General features: G+C 38.6%; 1 protein-coding gene across 10 annotated transcripts in view; it reads left to right on the top strand.

Annotated features, from left to right (window-relative positions):
- The first annotated feature begins 6,181 nt into the window (after window positions 1–6,181).
- ZMYND8 (zinc finger MYND-type containing 8) overlaps window positions 6,182–20,718 on the top strand; it is a 60,913-nt gene continuing 46,376 nt past the window's right edge. For 6 of the 10 annotated variants that reach the window (XR_010623333.1, XM_065754550.1, XM_065754549.1 and 3 more), the window contains exon 1: window positions 16,363–16,444. Coding sequence is in view for 6 of the 10 variants with exons in the window: in XM_065754550.1 (XP_065610622.1) it covers window positions 16,431–16,444 (14 nt within the window). In the remaining 4 variants the exon portion in view is untranslated. Of the gene's footprint in view, window positions 6,203–16,362; window positions 16,445–17,468; window positions 17,519–19,082; window positions 19,103–20,718 lie in introns of those variants that run through there. The other 4 variants (XM_065754542.1, XM_065754545.1, XM_065754544.1 and 1 more) reach the window with 4 other exon arrangements.

Raw genomic sequence — 20,718 nt, 5'->3', positions numbered from 1 at the left:
GAGACAATTATGCCATCAATAAATGTCTTCCCTCATATGATTTATATCAAAGCATTCCCAAAACTGTTATTCATTTCTAACAAATGCGGAGGTTCACCTTGTTGCAATTCCTTCAACATTTGCTATGCAGGGTCAGGACTTGAATTATGTCCCTTTAGCTAAGGATCAAATTACTCATTGTTCTATTAAATAACATTTTAAAGTGTTTAGAAGTGTCAGTGGGTTTTATTTATTTCAAAAGTTAAGACACTGCATTAATTCAGATGAAAAGTTTCACCTTGCAATATAGCCAGTACATCACTTTTTTGGCTAAGTGTCCATATAAACAAATCGAATGTTCAAACTATCACAGCAGAAATGTAAGACTCACTCATGAATTTTTATCTGATAAATCAAGCAAGAAAAATCAAGTACTTTCTAAGATATAAAGTAACCAATCTAAAGTAACTAGCAGTATACCTTTACACTATTTTCTCCAGTGGCAAAACTAATTTAAAAAAAACAACACAGAGTACTCAACACTTTCAGCCATCCCTAGGTTCCTGAATTTCTGCCCATTCCCATACTGCAGCATCTCCAGTTCAGCTGGATCTGTTAACAGTCTGGTCAATTCATGATCCCTACAACTGAGTGATAAAAGGAAAATATGTTTGCATAAAAAACATTTAATTATCCAGCTTGCAAAACTTCAAAAACAAACACTCATCCTGATTAAATGACAAAGTAGTAAACTATAACATGGGTATATAAGTAGAAGGGGAAAACAAGTAACTTGTTCTTTTGCTGCAAATAATGCAATATGGAATTCTATCTCACACCACCAATAGCAAATGCATTTATTACATTTGCATGCAGTCAGTTATCTAGGTTCTAAGTCGGAGGAATCATCTGAAACTGATGTAAGGAAAGGGAATATGCTGCTGTGTGTTTTGCTCAAGATGATCTTCATAAATGTGAATTAGAATAAGTAAAAACAACAGAAAAGCTATTTTCATCAGGTGTCACATAGCCTAGTTTCTCAAAGTGTAACAAAAAACATTCAGGAGTACACAAAACAAGCATTCATTTAACCAACTGCTAAGCAAATGAGTGGCACAACAAAGCAAAAAATCCTCTGTAGCAAAGACTGAGGTGGCATATCACTTCAGTACACTGGGAATGCACCCATGAAATTAAGAAGTAAAGGAGTCATAACTTAAGAGTGCTTTTAAAATTAATCCTCACGAAGGAAAAAAAGAAAAAAAAAGTATGCACCCATCTTTCTGGCATACAAAATCAACTGCAAGACACTGCAGTTTAACCTTCTGTAAGCCAGCATCACCACCAGAAGCAGCAATCCTGTCTGTGTTTACTGCCAGGTGCTTCTCATCTGCACATCTCACTTGCAAAAGTAGTGGCATGGTGAACTGGACAGGGAAATAATACAAGGCAAAACTGACCTAGCCAAACATAGGAGGGAAAAAAACCTATTAACCATAACAGAAGAATCTCCTAACACGCTACACTGCTCAGCTATACAAGTAGTTTCACATGCTCGATGGTAAGAACAGACAGAGTATCCACATCAACTTAAAGTGTCCATGGAATTTGAGTGTGAAAAATTCATTGACAGCTAATCCTAGAAAGACAAGGAAAATACACAGTTACACAGGTACTGATGACATCAGCATCTAGCTAATATGAAAATACTTTCTGTAAGTCACTACTCAAGACCCACAGCAACTATCTCCCTTGAACAAGGGCATTCTGGCAACACTATGTAACTCCTTAACACTATGTAACTCCTTAATTTGGGAGCATGACTCTTCCCCATCATGTCCATGCCAAAAGAACAACCCTGAAGCAGTCAGTGGTTCTGGCTTCACTGTGCTGTCTTGTATGACTGGCGATAACTGCAGGCCAGTACAGAATCTGGATTTGTTTCTATTTTCTTTGCAATTTGAGCCATCTATAAACAGATGTACTGGTTACAATTCTAACTGTGAAGCTTGTACTTTAACAAAGTACATAAAATACCTTCTGCATAATTACTTAATTACCATAATTCTCATCACCCTGTATGTTCACTGCAAACTCATTTCATTCTAAAATGGGACAAATCATATGCTTCCTTCAGTGAAATACACTCAAACATGATTACCTGCTGAAGGAATACTTAGAAGTTAGCTTTCATAAAAATAAAGAATAAGCTTTTTTAAATGCTCTTTAGAAGAAGACAGTGGTAACTATTTCTGCTAGAGGCCAGCAGGTTAACTTTTCTGTTTGTCCACAATGGATAGGACATAACACAATAAATGTTACACTCTTCTGGAAGCATGGGAGCCCACACAAGTGGTATTCTGTGGTAGGATAGCCAAGTCTACAAGGATGATGTAAATTTCTCTAGGAAGAGGAATGAAATCATAAAACCTTCTCTAAGAACTGTAAACAAAAAGAAACATTTATTTAGAAGACAAGCATCACTTGCAAAAAAGGAGCAGTACTGGGCACATAGAAAACTATTAAGTTTATCAGAGGAGAAAGAAGGAAAAACTTGACATTAACTTCTATTTTCTAACCACCTCTTTTCCATATGCCATAATCAGTGAATCTTCTTACACGCATCAATAGATCTCATAATATTCAGCAGCACTAAGGTAAGATAGATAAACAGTTATATGTTTAAGGTTTCCCCTTAAATGGAATTATAAGTTTCTTTACAGCATTATAATGGCTCTAAATTCAACATACTGCTTTTCCTATGGCCTCAAGAATAGGAACAAATGAAAGCCATCCTGAAAAGAAAACCCTGCATTTAACACAGTACTACGCAAGCCTGAACAGATCACTTCATTATAATAGAGTGTAAAGTTTCAGTTGGACTTGCTTTAGTTTATTACATATAATGCCTGCATATGTGGCTCGGATTTGGAAGCGTGTCATTGGAAATAACAGAAAGCATAAAACACAGTGAAAAACATTGATGAGAAAAGAAAAAAAGTAGCCCTTCAGTGTTTGAAATTAGAGTTACAACTTCCTCTACAGATAACAAAATTTATCACATCTCAACACCGGATTCGACTTCCTCTTAAAAGAAAATCACCTGCGCATCACTATTGCTCAACTTCACTTGTGTACAGAAACCTCAACACCTCCAGAAGCGGGCCAGAATTAAAACCAACACCCGCAAATAAGTACTTTCTCTCAGAACTTAACCCTGCTTTCAGCTCAGCTCAGAACGACGCGATCGCTGACCTTACTCAACTCACGGGGCACGCCGAAATCTTTCAGAGTATTTAAGAAGGGACGGGGCCGTGGGAGGGGAGGGAGGTGCGACCCACGAGCTGCACAGCGCGGCTGCGGGGCAGGACAGCGAGCACCCCGCAGCACCAGCGGGTCCCTCACCCGCGCGGTACCTCGGGCACGGCACGGCACGGCACGGCACGGCACGGCACGGCGTCCGCGTGGTCCTGGATGACGAATTCGTGGCTCAGAATCGCCAGGCTCCTATTTTTGATGAGGCAGCCTGAGCCGCCCCGTTAAGTGAAACCGCGCTACTCCTTCGCACGCTGTAAACGCAACCAGCCCAGCGCCCGCCCCCTTCGACCTCTAACCAATCAAGCTGTAGAAGAAAATGATTGACAGCTCCGGAAGCAAATCGTGTGGCGGACTGGAAGAGCGGGCTCTGAGGAGGTGCGCGTTTCGCAGGCAGCCGGGCACGCGGGGCTGGAGGCGGGGTTGGTGTGAGCGATGCGGGTCTTCCAGCCACGGTGTGCGGGGCTCGCCCTGAAGCCCGCTGCTGGGTGCTGATTAGCGGGCGTGGGCTGTGCGTGAGGCGGTGAGTGCTGAGGCGGCTTCCTGCCATGGAGGCCACGCTTGTGGCAGCTGTGGTTTTGAGAAGCTCTCATCTCGAGTTCCAGAATTAGGAGAATCCTTGTTTTTATTTCTTATTATTTTTTTTATACAGGAAGGGAGCGGATGTGGAGTGTCCTGAAGTCTGTAGCATGGAGATGGGTCATCAGCTGGAGTGTAGCAGGAGGAAGTGGATGAGTTTATTAAAACAAAAAAGTATGACACTCACTAAAACTTGAGTACGTGTAAGTTGGCTTTCTGTTAAACGTGCTGTTGGCTGAGTTGAGCTATCGATGCTCGTGCTTCCTTCCGTGTCACTGTTTTGAGGCCACTGTGCTCAGAAAGCAGATTTGATGCTTTAATTTAAGGTGTGCTATTTGGGAAACTGCTACCATGGATGAAATAAGATACTGTGAGTGTGTGGCTTGCAAATAACAGTTAAATTTTGATGAAAAAACAAACTATGCTATTGCAAGAATGTCATAACTGTTTCAGGTAGTTGCTCAGTCTTTTGTTTTTTCGTTGTTGTTGTTGGTTATGGATTTGTTTTGTTGTCGTTGGTTTTGGATTTGTTTTGTTGTCATTTGCTTCAGCTACAGATTCACAAGTGGCCGTGATTCCCAACAGCACCTTCTCTTTTTTCCAGCCATGTGCTGAAGGAAGGGGCAGGGAATGGTCAATAGATGTGAGAACCAGAATCCACGCGCTCACACTGTGCTTTCGTAGCCCAGAATATACCTGATGAATTTTTGAGCGTTTATTTTGCTCTGTCTCTGGGTGAGCAAGCTAACTTGCATGCCTTTCTTGCATAGGGATATGTTCTTTTGTTGGTTTGTTTTTTTCCTAAGGATCCTTATGTGTAGGGCTTTAAAAGTTGTTCGTCTTTCAAGCATCTTCAGTGTGGGTAGATCGTAGGTAGTTTTACTCATTCATAAATTTCAGTTCTCCTACTTATAGAAGTTCCAAACAAGCAGTGTTATTTGAGTTTTTATTCTGAAGCAAAGCTAAAGCAATTTAGGAGCAGATAGTGTCAGTTACTTAATCTCTTACATAGAGGTATGTTTTCCTTTAGGAGAAGGTAGGGTTTGTTTTTTTTTAATATGCTTTTTTAATATGTTAAGTTAAAAATATATAATTAATCTAGTCATTACATCTTTTAGCACAATGACTTTTAAGGCAGAGTTAGACCAGGATCCTTAACGAGATGATCAGATACGATTATTTACATTAATGTTAAACTAGTGTTCCTACCTCAAGAGCTATCCAGTGACTTCTGTACCTTTTAGCTTAAATTTTTAACATGGTTGTATGCTGTATGCTTAAGAGATTGCTGTTGTCTAAAATAATTGTTTTGATTGACAAAAACCTTGAGCCTATATTTTTTTCCTGTAACACATTGTGTGCTGGAGGAGAGAAAAATAAAGCCATGATGCAGACCGCTATTTTACTCCTTTACAACCTTGAGGTCCAGTTTGCTTTTTCTTCTCTGGTATTTGATGACAGGGTCATGCTAAAATAGTGAGGTGATAACCTCTGTTACAACATTTCAGCACTCTTGAGGTTGATTGAACTCTGACTTTGACAAGTGAGTAAATCCTATTGCATAAAGCACTGTACATATATATAAGAAAATCAGCAAAACCCCATGATTCCGTTGCTTACAGTTAGTTTTCTGAGGTATCTTTTCTGAATTTATGTTACTCAGTATTTGGAAACTTAGATAACTAGATGGGCCTGCATATGGACAGTGTATTCATTTGTCTGACTATTCACTTTTCTGCTTAGTTTGTAGTTCTGTGTTTTGTTAATTAAACTCTGAGTCCTGGATTTAATGACCCAAGTTTTCTTTACCTCCTTGATTCCACATCTTCTATGTTATATGTGGACACACACAACCTACACCTCACGGTCTTTTTTATTGTCCTGTTCTTTAAATAAATGAGCTTAGCAAGCATAGGTATTCTTAGATGTTTTTTCATTGAATGAATGAACGAACAAACAACAAAAACTTTTTTAGCCTTCTGCTAAGAAATTATTATTGTGCCACACTTTCAACTCTTCTGATGACATATCTTTTTATTTATTCAGGAAAGAAATTAAACTGAAAATTAGCTTTAGCCAGCAATATTGAGAACAACTGCATAATACTTAATATTTATTCAACTCTTTAGTTTTGTTAATTTGTTCTTCTAGTATCTAGAAAGCAAAGTGAAATCAGTATCTTTTGCAGAACTGTAGAAATCAACCTGAAATCTGCTTACCTACTTGGAAGTAATTGGAAATGACTCCATTATTTTATGCTTCAATTAAACAAGATGAATTAATTCAGAGTTTGAGTAAATCTGGTGAAGAAAAAACTCATTGTCATGGGGTAAGTAAATTCAGTTTAAAAATCATGATCATTTATTAGTAGTTATATCCGTTTACCTTTGGGAGACTGAGGGTCTGAAAGCTTACAGGGCTTTAACAGAACCCAAAACATGTATAACTTGCTATGAAGACCTAAACAGAAATTTTGGAAGCAAAATCTGTTGTGTATCTAAGATAAGCACCATCCAGCCTGGCTTATAAATCTGTTAGAAATCACAGCTAAGCCAATAGATAGGTTTCTAGAACAATTCAGGCATTATTTCCAAATAAGCCTTTGTCCAACCTTCATGCAATTTGATTTTTGTGCCCACAGAATGTATGCCTATATGCTCTTGTGCTAATAGCACTGCAAAAAAAACCAGTCAAAATCTTACTTGTTTAAAGAGCTGTCCTTAAAACTGAAACCTTAGTTTTGTTCCAGATCCCACTCAAACCCATTAGCCTTAGATACCTGATATTATCTAATTTTGTTATTTTGTCTGGAAAAGTGAAAAGGCTTGCGTTTTTTAAAGTCTTTTTCTGCATATTGTGATCTGTAAAGAAACATGAAAACAGAATTTCAGTATGTTTTTGTATATTTATACTCAAGAGGGAGAAAGAACACACACGCTTGCTTTGGAATATTAAAGAAAGGAATAGGTTCAAATAGATCACTCAAGTCTGAGTAACAGTAAATTTACCTTCTAATTTACAAGGGGAAAGTATTTTACTCTCCTTTCTGTGTCTTTAACATTTATTGAATGGGCAGAGTATAACAGTATTGAGGATTGCAAAATAGTAAGTTATACAAGAAAACAGGCTAATCAAAACAAAGCGAGGCTGCTGGTTGGAAAAATGCTTCTGGTTCCCTTTAATATTTCTGTCAACATTTCTATTAATTGTTACTGTTCACTTCTTACTCAGCAGACACAAGAAGGGCTTAGATACATTAATAATTTTTAATTTGCTCCGAACAGATTTTATTGTCCTTGAAAGACTATAATTTCCATGCATTATAAAAACAGATGAATGTTCTGGGTGAAACTGTGGCATCACTGGAGATAATAGGACCTGGATTTCACCCTCAGGTTTTATGTAATAAGCTATTAAACTGACATTTCAATAGATGACCCTACAATGCAAAGACTAATATTTCATTAATGCATTGATAAGTTAAGTAGTCTGTCAAGGAAAAACTAATGACTAGAAATAATTGAAATTTAAATTAAACCTTTTTTTTTCAATCTGATATATATATTTTTTATCTGGGTGGAAAAGCTCTCTTTTTTTTTTTTTTCTTCTAGAATTCTAAAGCTTGCTCTCACCAAAACAATATTTATAAATATATATTATGCTTTCTTGGAAATCTGCTGAGCTAATATGTATGTAATAGTGTGTCAACATATTGCATTGGTATTGCTTAGATGAGGAATGACCTAGCAGCAGGTTTCCTAAAATGGATTAAAAATAAAGATTTAATCCATTTTTGATCCTTATCACTTCTGAAGTGCAATTAACCACAAAGCTTTGAAGGAAATTTAGCAATTTCGAGTATTGAATTAAAACTGTGAATTAGAAAGTAGAACGTATATAGAATCAATATGTTTGTAAATAAACTCGTGTAACCCAAACCAGAAAACAAATGGGGGAATTAAAAAAGAACACTTTGTTCTTTACTTTTTGTCCAAAACCAGAGAGTAAGACTGAACAGTGTAATCTCAACTTTCTTATTTAAGGTCTATTGCTTTATTTTTTCCTGACAGAACTAGGAAATTGGCTTATCCCAGGTTAATCATTTGTTCTTTTCAACATCCAGGGAGATATTAATGTTGGGAAGAAAAAATTTCTAATGAGATCCAAGAGGTGTCAATAAAGATTTGTTCACGTAGGACTGGATATTTAACTACAGCTTATATAGCAAAAATGTGTATAGAATGAGGCTTAGTGATGATTTCAAATACTTCACACCAAGCTTGTTTGTCTTCCTGAAATTACATTTATAAGAGGCATTGGATGTGGCCAGACAAAGAGTATGCCCTAGTGTAACAAAAGGTATGCAAATTCTTGTCTTCTATCACAGTGCAGGACAGACTGTTCCATGCTTTCCTCACTAGGAAGCAGCTGAATGCAGCCCGAATGGTAACTGCTGGTGGAAGGAAGAATCAGACAAGTCAGTGTAGGATGAGTTGGCCTTGGTCTTGGTTTTGATACCAGGGTGGGTTTAAGCATGCTGTACCTCTCCTCATGCTGTTACAGTAGGACAGCATGTACAGGAGAACAAATGATGTCTCTGTTTCACGAGAAAACCTTCACACTCAGACTTCCTGTGATTATCAGGCAAACCAGTGAAGCCTCTTTGCCAAAATCTTGAAACAAATATTGAGTACTATTACAAAAAGTATTTAGAAGAGCATTTTGTAGATTTGTGATTATTTGACCATACTTATTTCTTCAGTGACATAAATGAACACTAGGGGATGCTACATTTCTACCAAAGTTAGAAAAAGATGTAGGAAAAAATGCCAAATATCTGAAATTTTACCATTTCCTTTGACATCAAAACTGTTTCCCTTCACTTTCTGTCAATTGACATAGTAGTGGTACTTTATTTCAACATATCAAGTAAGAAGAAATAGATAATTTTTTAATCATTTACAATAAGTTTTGGGAAGTTGTCCTTTTGATTCATGTACAAATAAATTTATTTTAAAGTATTTTCTTACAGAAATATCCAGATCAGCTTCAGGATCCCATTTCAATAGGCTACATGCAAAAGTAGGTGAAGAGTATTTCAGACACTCTATATATGAAACTATAGAGAAACTACTTAGTCCAGAACTCCAATTTTAGAAACTATCCTTCAACAACAAATACAGCACAGCATGCAGATCTGAGATTTAAGTTGGTTCAGGGCAAGTCTGGTTGTTTTGTACAAGGATTTGTACAAAGAAAGGGAACCAAGGAGTTGATCTCAGTGATCCTCATGGGTCCCTTCCAACTCCGGTATTCTGTGATCATAGTACTGACAGACACGTTACTTAGAGGAACTCAGAGAATGAAGTGCAGACAGAACTGTAGATGAATAGCAGGGGCTGTGTGGGGAGATTTTTAGCACTGAGAAGTCGAAGCACAGGAAGTCCAAATTTGTCAAATATTTGTACGTATTTTCTTTTTATAGCAGTGTCTTTGGGGAAGAAAGGGAAGTGCAGATGATCTGATTTAACTGCCCCTAGCTGTTGAAATGGGCACTCTCCTTCCTTCTCTCCCTCTGCTGTTTGTGACTGCAGTCTGTTGCTGCTGTTGCATGCAGTTTCTGCAGTAAGCAAGCAGAATGGCTCACTGAAGGTGTACACATAATAAATCCAATGCAATGGAAGGAGTGGAAATACGTGTCTGGGAATGGGCTTTGGAATTACAGAACCCCTTCAATGGCAATAAGCTGCTATAAATTTAATGATCCTGTTTACTTATATTCTAAGACATTACTTGAGAGCTGAGCCCCAGGCATGTGTACTGATTATATCTCTGCTTTGATACAATTGCAGTTTAGAAAACACATTCATCTTTGTGAATTAGTTTTTTCCTTCTAGGTAAGGCTTAGAAGTATGGGACTACCAGAGCAGTCAAGGAACAGATTATCTGTTCCTTTAGATCATTTTGGTGGGCTAGTTTCAAACATTTCTTTTGTCAGTCTTTAGATTGTGTGATTTGATTTGTACCCTGGACTTAAAATTGTTGATACAGACTTTCCTTATGTATTTTAAATGTTTTTCTACCATCATATGAACACAAATGCAATGAAAATTAGAATTTGATTATAATAGCTAGCAATGTTTTTTCCTAGATAATGTTCTTCTGTTGTTCTGAAGTGTTTGCACAGTGTTAATGTCCAGAACTGGTTGTTTTTCCAAAACATTCTCATTGCCTTTGAAAGGAGGATCTGAATGCACAGAAGACATTAAAAACCTGCCAGATGCAAGACTGCAATCTGAGGTGCTTTTAAGGGAAGTACAGCTGAGATGGAGAGGGCAGTAAAACAAGGGACACAATACTAATTTTGTCCTCCAACAGCCTGTGAATGAATGTTGTATAATGTTGCTTAAGCACATTTTTAGAATTCTCTTTTTCTTCCTCTGAACTGCTTTGGTATTTCCTGAATGACCAGTGACACTGAAATGCAGAGTAACATCTCATCTTGTTTCAAAGTTTGTATCGTAGTGCCTGGAGTGTTATATCCAGCAAATCTTTAAAAGCCAGGATTAAGCAAGGCTATTCTACAAGAAGTTAGAGTACTGCTTTCTAAAGGGGCAGACTGGCTCTTTTCTTGAGTTCTTGGGCCTGTGGTAACTTAGTCATAGAAATACATTTATTCCTTCTATACTTTCATGCTGTTGCATACAGTCTCACTTTTGAACTTGTTAAACTCTGACATTTGTCCACTCATAATTTAAGCATATTGTGGCTTTATACAGATGTGGCAAGTTCACTGAATAAATACATTGCAGTGCAGTCTTACCCTTTGACCCTAGTTTATGATGGCTGCTCCAAAAGTAATGCATCCTGTTTTATGATGTTGGCCCACAACATAATGTGATGCTGATGGTACAGCAGTAGAAGTTGAACCTTCCCACCAATATTTCATTACATCTTGTTGCTGTGTGAGAGATGTAAATTGGTCATACTGTCCCTCTGCTGCCATCTGGCATGGAAGTGTATACAAAACAAATGTGTGGAACAGAATTCCTCCCTGCTGAAAAACTGACACTGACATTCATGAAGATGCTTGCTGAATGTTTATGGAGACCAATCAGTGGCTGTGAGCACAGCAAGGTGGTGGGTGGTGCATTTCAGCAGTGGAGACAACAACGTGAAAGACAAGCCAGGTAGGAATGGAAAAGACATGAGAGTATGCAAAGCCTTAAAACTGAAGTTGGACTGCAGATTCAATGGATGGAGTAGCAGGAGAGAAGTTGATAGCGATATAGCTTAGAATTGCAGTAGGTTATAGTGAAATATAAGTCTAGCTGAGAGAAAAATAATTGTACTGTGTTTGTAATTTCATCATTTTAAATATTTAGTATGAGCTTTAGCTGATGGATTCCTCTGTGGATTAATCAGTTTTTATTTAAAAACCCATCAACAGTAACAAAAACCAGAACAACAGCAAAAATCCTTGCATATCATGATAGAAGGAAAAAACAGTCAGTCTCATGATTTAAAGTACTAACCAGTAATTTCTGAATGGGGGGGGGGAGAAAAATAGAAACCACAGTAATGCACAGTAATGGCACTACAATTTAGCATTATCTAGACCCTGTCCTAGATAGTTATTCCCTAACAGTTGTGACTTTATCTTCTTAGGAAGGACATGATGTCAGACTAAATGCTGCATGCAGGATGTCTCACACTTGAGCAGTAGAATTCCTTGGCAATACACTGACTTCTTTCAGAATTCTGTACCTACTCCTTTCTCGTGCAGTGTTTCTGCATCCCCATGCTCACCCACCTGGCATGTGCAGCGAGTGCATTGGACTCATTAGCATGTAGAACAGAGTAGCCATGATAAGTCTGCTTGCTACACAGGTGCAATTCAATTGCATGGTGGATCTTCTTTAGTCCTGATGTGCAGTATATCTGCATGCATCCCACAGCTGCTTTCCTGCTAACTGAAGAAAGTATTCAGCTTCAGATCAAATGGAGAATAAATTATATCTGTTAGGATTTCCCACAGAACACTTTATTTAAATATATGGTGACAAAAATCCTGTTTTATAGAAGATATCCAATAGCCATACTTCCAGCTGTGAAGTCTTTGAGAGTGTTTCAAACTCTAGGGGTGAAAGAGATGAAATATATGGGCTTATGCCTTAAGATAACATGGGCTGTAGTACCTCTTTTGAAAAGCTACAGCTGCTACAAAGCAAAGGGCTCAAGGGGTGGGTTTGTTGGTTTTTTGTTTTTTTTTGGGGGGGTAGTTTTTTTTGGCAGATAATTAAACACGAATAGAGATTTTCTTTTTGAAGGAAAAATGCACTTGAGGCAGTTTCACAGCATACTAAAAAAGGCTCTCAAGAGAAACTTTCATAATGCATCAGTGTGTATTAGAAATAAAGTCAGATTTTTATCTGTAGACTGTAAGTGATTGGTGTGACCCAGAACCAGGAACCTAAAATGAAAGTGTACAAATGTATTGTTCTTCAGGACAAATGAATGCAGGCATGCATCTGGCCACAGAGTCCTTTGAACCTACAGATGTGTCAGCTCACTGCTTGGCATAAATGCATTCTCTAGTAGTTGCTGATAATATACAGAATTACCAGCCTTTTTAGGCTGCCTTTTTAGGTAGGTTAGTAAATCTACCATCCAATATGTTTCTGAAAACTCAGAAAACATCTTTGCAGATATTTATTGTTGGATTGTCTGTCAACTGGAGGTCTTGTCCTCCATCTTTAAGAAGTTACTGATGCTTTGGTAGATTCAGAGTAAAGGTAAGTAGACAGGGGGGAGGGGAGGGAACAAGCAAAAAAATCCAACAGCACAAAACCCCCACCTTTGTCAAGGAAAGATACTGAATTACAGTGTTTCATGTTCCTAATCTTGAAATTAGTACTTGCAGGCAATTACTTGGAAATTCAGGACCAAGCTGTGAGACCTTAACTGCAACTTCTTTTTCCTGTGTTTCAGTTATCCATGGAGAATATATTTCCCATTTCCTTTTGTGGATCTGTTCCAAGCATTATTTTTAAAGCTCCATCTTTTGTTATTTTCACCCCATGGTCCTTATTTTTTGGGGACTGTGAATAATCTGCTGCTTCCTAAATAGGGGCATATGTCTCAAAACCCTTGCTTCTGTCACACAGACAGATCTCTTCCTTAGTGGTGTTTATTTATATTTTGAGGCTTTCCAGTATGTATTGAATTTTCTAATTCCTTACAGCACTGTTCTCTGCTTGTCTTTCTTGGCAGTGGTACTTCCTGGAGAGAATATTCTACTCAGTGGGCACAGTTCTATGCAAAGAACCTACTAAATATAGTAGATTGCACTTGTAACGTTGTTGTCTTTTAATTTACTTTTGACTGTATTCCTACTTTCTGTTTTTCCTTTTTTTTTCCTCTATTTTGCCTTTTTCTTCTTTCCTCCATCCTGGTCCTATTTCCCCTTATCATCTTAAAGGCATTGAAAAGGACAAGATACTAGCTAATCTAATCTGTCCGCCCTATCTTCTGCTTTAACAAAGCTTCTAGTTTCCCCTGTCTCTATCCTTTGTTTTCCTTTCCTCTCCTTCCCATCCCCCTCTAAAATACTCACCGCTCCTCTGTAGAAGAATTGGTCAAACTGCAGCAGGGCATGGGTTCACTGTGATTTGACAGAATCGTCTTGAGTTTTCAAGATGTACCTGTGTGGTAATTACTGGGCTTTTATCTCTGGTTATAAAGGATATATATGGACAAGAAAATGAAGAGCAAGATATTTCAAACTTTCCCTGTTTAATTTCTGACAGAATTATTATGGCTATTTTAGCAGCGTGCCTGATGCCTGAATGCAGTGGTCTGATACACCTATATTTTTATCCATATTCTCACTCATGACTGAAGAACTGTATATTTTTCTTTTGCTTTTGGGCCGCCATTTTCTTGAATCAAGAGAATAGGACCTGAGGCCTTTTCTAAAGCTGCTGCTGCTTCCGCCTGCTGCGTGCCGATTCTGTGTGATCGGTCCAAGCGTGTCATTTTGGCAGTGTTCCCAGTCACCAGCAGCACTTCTGCGTTCCCAGAGTCAGGTCTTGGGTAGCTCAAAGCTTCGAATTCAGTGTGTTTAGTTTTATTTCCTTGCAGTACTTCATTGTCATTATAGTAAACAGAATAATATTGGAATAGAGCAGTCAATTAATAAGCATAAATGTAAAAGGCTGATAATCCTTTCTTGGAATCACTGCATGGATCAAAGTGTGGGTATTTGTGCAATGGCAGCTGGTATCTCTGAGTGGCAAAGAGCTTTACGTGTGCATTCAAAAAGAAACCAATCTGTGGTGGTCTGAACTGTTAAAACTGTTGCAAGTGTTCTCTTGAATATCATGCATTTCTGGTGCGTTCTTGCTGCTGCAGTGGGCTGTGTGATTCCCTTTATAGCAGCACTGTCATTTCTGCTACATTCCTAAAACAGAACCAACTGCCAGTGTAATCCGTGAGCCTTTCTGCTCCTTGCCCTGAAAAATGCTGCCAAAGCTAAAAAGGGAAAATGCTTCCAGCAGGGACTCCAGAATTACTTACGAGATGAGAATTTAGGCTCTGGGCTGTTAATCCACTACTGCAACCTAAAGCACAGGAGCGCAAAGAATGTAAGCACAGTGATAGGACGGTGGTTTTCCTTCGACAATGATATCTCGGGAAATTATCTGAATTCAATATGGAGTAACATGGAGTGCTAGAATTAATTTTACTGCGTAGCACAGCTATGAGTCATGTCAGCTCTCAAGCGTAGAGATTTGAGTGGTAAAATAGTTGCACCATGAAAGATGCTGGTTGAGGCTGGAGGGGGGGGGGGGGGTGGGAAGGAGGGTTACCTTTATTCATGGTGATTGTTTCTGGGGTAATTAGCACTGGGGTTAAGTTAGTGAAGTGCATGTTCTGTTTGCAGTTAGCTTTGATTAATGGCAGTGGGTTTTCAGTAATTTTTGCACAATCCTGAGTCTTGTGTTGGAAGAACCTTTATTTTGCTTTGGTTGTTTTAGCTCAGTATTTGATAATTATTGTTTCAATACTTAATTTGTCCCTCTACAACTCCATTAGTTTTTGTTTTTGCATAAGTAACTGTTTGATAATATGCAGTATGCTTCAGAATCACCTTTTCATCTATGATTTCCTTTGTACTTTGTTGATGGCTGCAGAATGCTAAAGCCTAGCTAGCTGATACAGCACAATCCTGAGTGAAAATGCAAAGCCTTGGTGCAACATTTCTAAAGAGATGACCTTTGAAATATTAATCTGCAGTTGACACTTCCTTCCTCGCTGGCACAGTGATAAATCCTCCCCCTTTCCTTGCATTAGAAAAGAGAGTCAAACTGCACAATTTTAGGGAAAGGACTTGAAGCACTTTGAATACAGCGTTTGGACACTGGCCACGCGGGTCGCTTACGTGCTCTTTTCTCATTTTGTTCCTCACACGGTAAAAGGCAAAGCAAAAACATACGCAACAAGCTACGTGAATCCATTTTTGTGAAAGCGGGCCGATAATCTGCCATGCAGGGAAATCTGCTGCTTTTCAGGGCCTGTCTTGAGCCTTAAAAAGCGCCAAGTGCGACAGGGTTAATGGCCAGGAAGCGGCGGCTGCTGCCCGTAGCACGGAAGCCAGCGGCGGGGGCAGCCCTGCAGGCCGCGGGGCGGGGGCCGGGGGCCCGGGGCCCGGGCCGCGGGTGCACGGCGCTGCCATCCCCATCGTTTGGGTCGTTCCGTGCAGTATTTTTGTAGTCAGGAAAAGGCGTGCACTGAATGCCAAGAGGGTTTAATTTTAGTTGTGTATTACTTGCTGTAGAAATCAGCCGTCAGGCTTTTCCCAGGTAGGGTTTGGCTCATATCGTCTGAGAAAAATTTACTCCCGCTGCCAGTGTATGGTTGCTGCGGTCGCTGTTAATGCATTTACATTCTGGAATTGGAGGGGTCTGTCTGAATTTTCTGCTATTAATGTCCATCTCTCTCATGCATGTGCACTTCCAGCTTGTTTTGGTGTCTTTCTGTAGCCTTGCTTTCACTGTGTGAAACACAGAAGAGAACACCAGAGAAGTGGGTTCAGCTTTTTGTTCGTAAAGAATCGTTTTTGTGACCTGGGTGAACTCGTCCTTCTTCAGGTTTAAAATAGCCAAATGCCTTCAGCAGGGACACGTTGAGACACGTTTGCTCAGGCAGGCAGTTTGCGATCGCTTTCCTCTGCTTGAAAATCTACGTATTTTATGCGGGAAGTCAGGGTTTGGGAGTGCTTTTCGAGTTTTTTTGCTGAAACGGGCCTAGCTTAGCCTGTCTTCTCTGTGCACAGGATGGCTCCTGCTTGCCAGAGCTGCACAAAGATAATCGCTCAGGAAGTGTTTCAGCCAATCCCCTGAAGCTTTACATTCAGATTTACCAAAGCAGCCAATCCTGGATTAGCTTTTATTAGGAAGACAGATCATCAAGCTGAAGTGCCAAGCCCTTTCTGTCTGAGTACTGAGAGCCTGTCCTCCATGTTTTATAAGTATTGACATAACACTGTGTTAACAATGCATCCACAGAGGTAAGCCTTACTTTTTACATTTTTTTTTCTCTAAGACCTATGAGTTGTGGGTTGAGAGTGTGATTCTCTGTGATTTGTTGTGCAAAACTCACACCACAGCACTTTATTAAGTTGAAACTGTTTAAATTTGCTTTCTTGGGTCACATGGTTAGTAGCCATTAGCCACAGCTTTATTTTGCAGACTGGCAAAACCTGGGCATACCTACTTCTTCACAGGAGGATGGTGTTTTTAGAATTTAACAAGATCCTGGTATTCCAAAGGAGCTTTCTGTCTCTGAGCAGTTTGCCAGCACTATTGTCTGTTGTGTCACATGCCTGCTGAAGAGAAAATGGAAGCTAGGGAGCAGATGCATTTAACTGCCCTACAGGGAGTCAAGCAGGGATAATGGCAGACAGAAGAACAGGCAAGTTTACCTTTCTAAACAGTGAATGGAATAGCTAAGATAAGTTATCTCTGAAAAAATATGGGATTTTAAAAAACCTAGACATCAGCAAAAACTGCTAATGGCTGATTGTAGATATTGGGCCTAGGTGGTGGTGTGCTGTTGCATCATGTTTTTTATGCAGCTTATCTTAGCTTAAAATGATTATTGAACTCTCTTTCTTGCAGGGATAATTAATACAATGTGTTTCTCTTTCCGAGGGACACTGTATGGTTAATATTTTGTTCCTTTAAAAGGGAGTTTTTATGCTGCAGACTTTGGAAATGGGTTGCTGCTCAATAAAATGCAGCATTACATCAGTTTGCAAATCTTATCCTTTATGGAAAATGTTTTTTAACTGTTAGCTTTCTTCTTTTACGTATTTTAAGTAAACTAATGTACCTTTTATCTGTGCCTTTTTGTTTTACACTGTATCAGCCACAGTTCTGTGTTGTGGAGTCCAGAGGATATAAAATCATCTGTGGTTCATGACAGTAGTACATGTTGTTCGTTCTTGTTTTTTTGTCTTTTTTTAACTTTTGGTTTAATGCTACGTAATTATTTCAAGAAATTCCTTTTTGATCAATTCCCAAATCTGCCAGCCTGTTGTATCTTCTTAACTGGAAAAATGAGATGGGTGCTTGAACAGTTGGTAAGTAAGCAGCATGCTACTCTAAACATTTTTAATAGTTTTCCAAACATTTTGTTTTTACTGGGTCAGTTAGTCCAGTAGATGAAGTGATTTTAGTGGTTAGCCATGTAAAAAGTCCGATTTGTTTAGCGTCCATTTTAAGGGACTTGTGTGTGTAAACTGTTCCAATTTGAATGCACTGCTTTTTTTTTTTGATAATTTGCATCTAAAGTTTGAAACTCATATTTGTTTTCCTCAGACCAGTGAAAAATATTCTACTTGCTGTCTGCTCGTAGATCCTTAATTGCCAGGCTAGTAAGGGTAAAGCGCAGTTTGCTTGTTCCTTAGGTTTGTGAGGTGTGATGAAAGTGCTAGTACTCAGCAATGAAGTTACCTTACAAAGTAAAGTAAATAATACTTAATGAGCATATGTTTTTGAAACTATATAAAGTATAATATCAGATAAACTCGCTCAATTTGTAACTGATTTAGAGCATTTTGTGCTCTTTGATAAGATTTCAGTTGTAACCTTTGCCTGCTTGTTTTAACAAGCTGTTTTTCAGAGTTCACCGATATCATTACAAAAGCAGTGGAAAGATGATCTTTTGAGCTTCAGTATCATTTTTGCCATGCTTTTAGCAGTTCACATACTTCCATGATTTTAGGACTTTGAGCTCACGTAGCTTTAAAAATGACAGCACCTAGGTACAATTGCATGGTAAATTCTGTAGGTTGCCAAGATAGCATTCTGTAACACAGCCATTTTTCTGTGGTTACTTGTTTGCCTATGTATGTTACTCTAAGTACCTTACTTTGTTTAACCCCCCACCCTCCCCCCAGAAAAAAAAATTACGTTGTAAGTGTCTGTAGTTCAATTTGCAACCTGAAACACTGCTGTGTTGTACCACTGAGTTTCATGTAATAGCAGTTTTGTATGGAACTTGAATGCGTTTTTCAGCTTACGTAAAGGTGCTAACACAGCTGAGATGTTACTCTGTTTTTTTTGTTCTTAGATTGCTAAAAACAGAAATTACGTTGGGACATAATTTTCCTAACAGTAGGTTATATGCATTTACAGTTTACTTTCAGTCTCAGAAATTGCACAACGTAATATTTGTTTAATACGAGGAAGCAGGAGTAAGTGATCTGCAATCAAAAAGCTTGTATTAAAATGGCTCCCACAGGTTTTGTTAAACTAGAATCTGTTTCAAATCTGCACCTCCAGACACATTGCTGACAGTGAAGCATATTTGTGTGAGCTGCCCTTGTGCATGGAATGAAACATAGCATCATGAGTCTGCTGAAGTTCCCTATTTTTAATCACTGAAGTAGAATACTTTTATAGTTCACAAAAAATAAATGTCTGCATTGCAGCAAGATGTCTGAGGCAAGGTAGAGACAGCAGTGTTGTTTTACAGATCAGCCCAATCACGCTGCTCCATGGAGTGCTCGAGCCAATAGAAGCAGAGGGTAGGTTAAAGATTGACAATTGCAGTGGCAAGGCTGAGAAAGGCCTTCTGGAAATTTCTACCATCTTTGTTCCATCTAAGTAAAGCAATTTCAGCCAAGCTGAAGAATTTCATGTATTTTTGGTGCTTTGTCAAGGTATGATGTTATGACTCACTTTCGTAGATTGCATAATAAGAAGCACTCTGCAGTTTCTCTGCTGTCAGGACAGATGGAATATGGGGTTTGTTAAAGTGGTAGTCACAGGGTGTGTGGGGGGGAAGCACATATTCTTTCTACCCAAGATTTTACAGGTCTGGATCTTGTTAATATCATAATTAGAACATACATGAAGCAGTTTAGCTGAGTTTTATTCAGTTTGTGCTAACGGCCACTATTCTAATGCAACCAGCAGTTAATCTTATAATTGCACTTGAAATTTTCTGGCTACTAACGAGTAATTTGGATTGCCCAGGATGAACACGTTAGCTATTATTATTTCGTGCCAACATCCTGTTACTTTTATAATTAGCTGGACAAAGAATGCAGTGGGGGGAAAAACAAAAGAGTGATCTGGACTATAAAGTATGGTGTAAACAGTAGCTTTTGAAAAGCTCCATGATTCTTTCTTTCTTCCCAGGCAAACTGTTTTAGTTGGAAGCTAAATAGTGCTAGGGAAAAATGAATGATTTATTTAAACAAATGACACTACTTAACATAGTGAAAATGAAAAAAAAGAGCAGAATATAAACCACTCTGAATGTGATATTTTCCATTATTTCTTCAGGCAGGACTTTTGAAATCTAGGAGAAAACCTTCAGTTGTACTAAGGGAGCATGTACTGAATGGGACTTCAAGCTCAAAAATCAGAAACAGGCTGGGTTAGAAATTTAGCTCTTGATATCAGCGTTGACCAACTTCAATTGGCTGTACTTCCTGACCTGTCTTCCATTTTGTGATATCATTTCTGCTTTGTTGGTGCTGTTTGGCTTTTTTTTTTCTTTGTTTCCAAGCGTATTGGTCAAGTGGATCCAATATGGGTGGTAATCAATTTTCCATAGTGATCCTGCCAGTTCAGCACTCCTGGTTTAAGGGTTACGAATCTTAGTAAAAGTTCCCCTTTTCTTTGTCTGGAATACTGGGTATTAACTTGAATCACCTAAATATTGTGAAAGTTGAACATAACATTTTCCCATGAATATATGAACCCCTTTCTAGGGAATTTAAGCCAAATAGAACAGGATTGATTTTGATTGTTGTCTGCAACCCCCTTGGAAGTAGTATGCTGGCTGTGACGGGTCTGCAAAGCACAAACTGGAAGCCATTGTAGTAGGCCATCTAGTTTGACTGTTGAAATTGTCTTTAGAAAGCATTTTTAATGTATTTTTCAACAAACATATCTAGTATTCATGGGTTAATGTCTAATTTAGAAATGGCTGCACAGAACTGAGTTTTATTTATTTGATGCTTGTTTATCATTTTCAGGTTAACCCTTTAGGTGTTGTGGCATCTGTGATTTATACGGACAGATAAAAGTTATGTTGTAGCAGTATGTTAACATTCTTAATACAGGCATTGTAAATACTTATTTTCAAATATGATTGTTCTTGAATTCTACCTTTGGCTTCTGAAATCTGTAGCTATTCTTATTGCCTTGCTTGGGCCTCAGCTCAGCTATAGAGTTTATGGTCTTCAGAGGACTGCATGAAACCAGAAGTCTCCCTCCCACCCCGGTTTTCTCTTCTGTGGTACTGTTTTGAATGTACTCTGAACAG

This window comes from Cyrtonyx montezumae, unplaced genomic scaffold (genome assembly GCF_038088225.1).
Source record: "Cyrtonyx montezumae isolate F1298 unplaced genomic scaffold, pur_monq_1.0 scaffold_9, whole genome shotgun sequence".
In the NCBI taxonomy this organism is placed as follows: domain Eukaryota; kingdom Metazoa; phylum Chordata; class Aves; order Galliformes; family Odontophoridae; genus Cyrtonyx; species Cyrtonyx montezumae.
The sequence above is the reverse complement of the archived record's forward strand: the minus strand, read 5'-3'. Positions and strand labels throughout refer to the sequence as shown.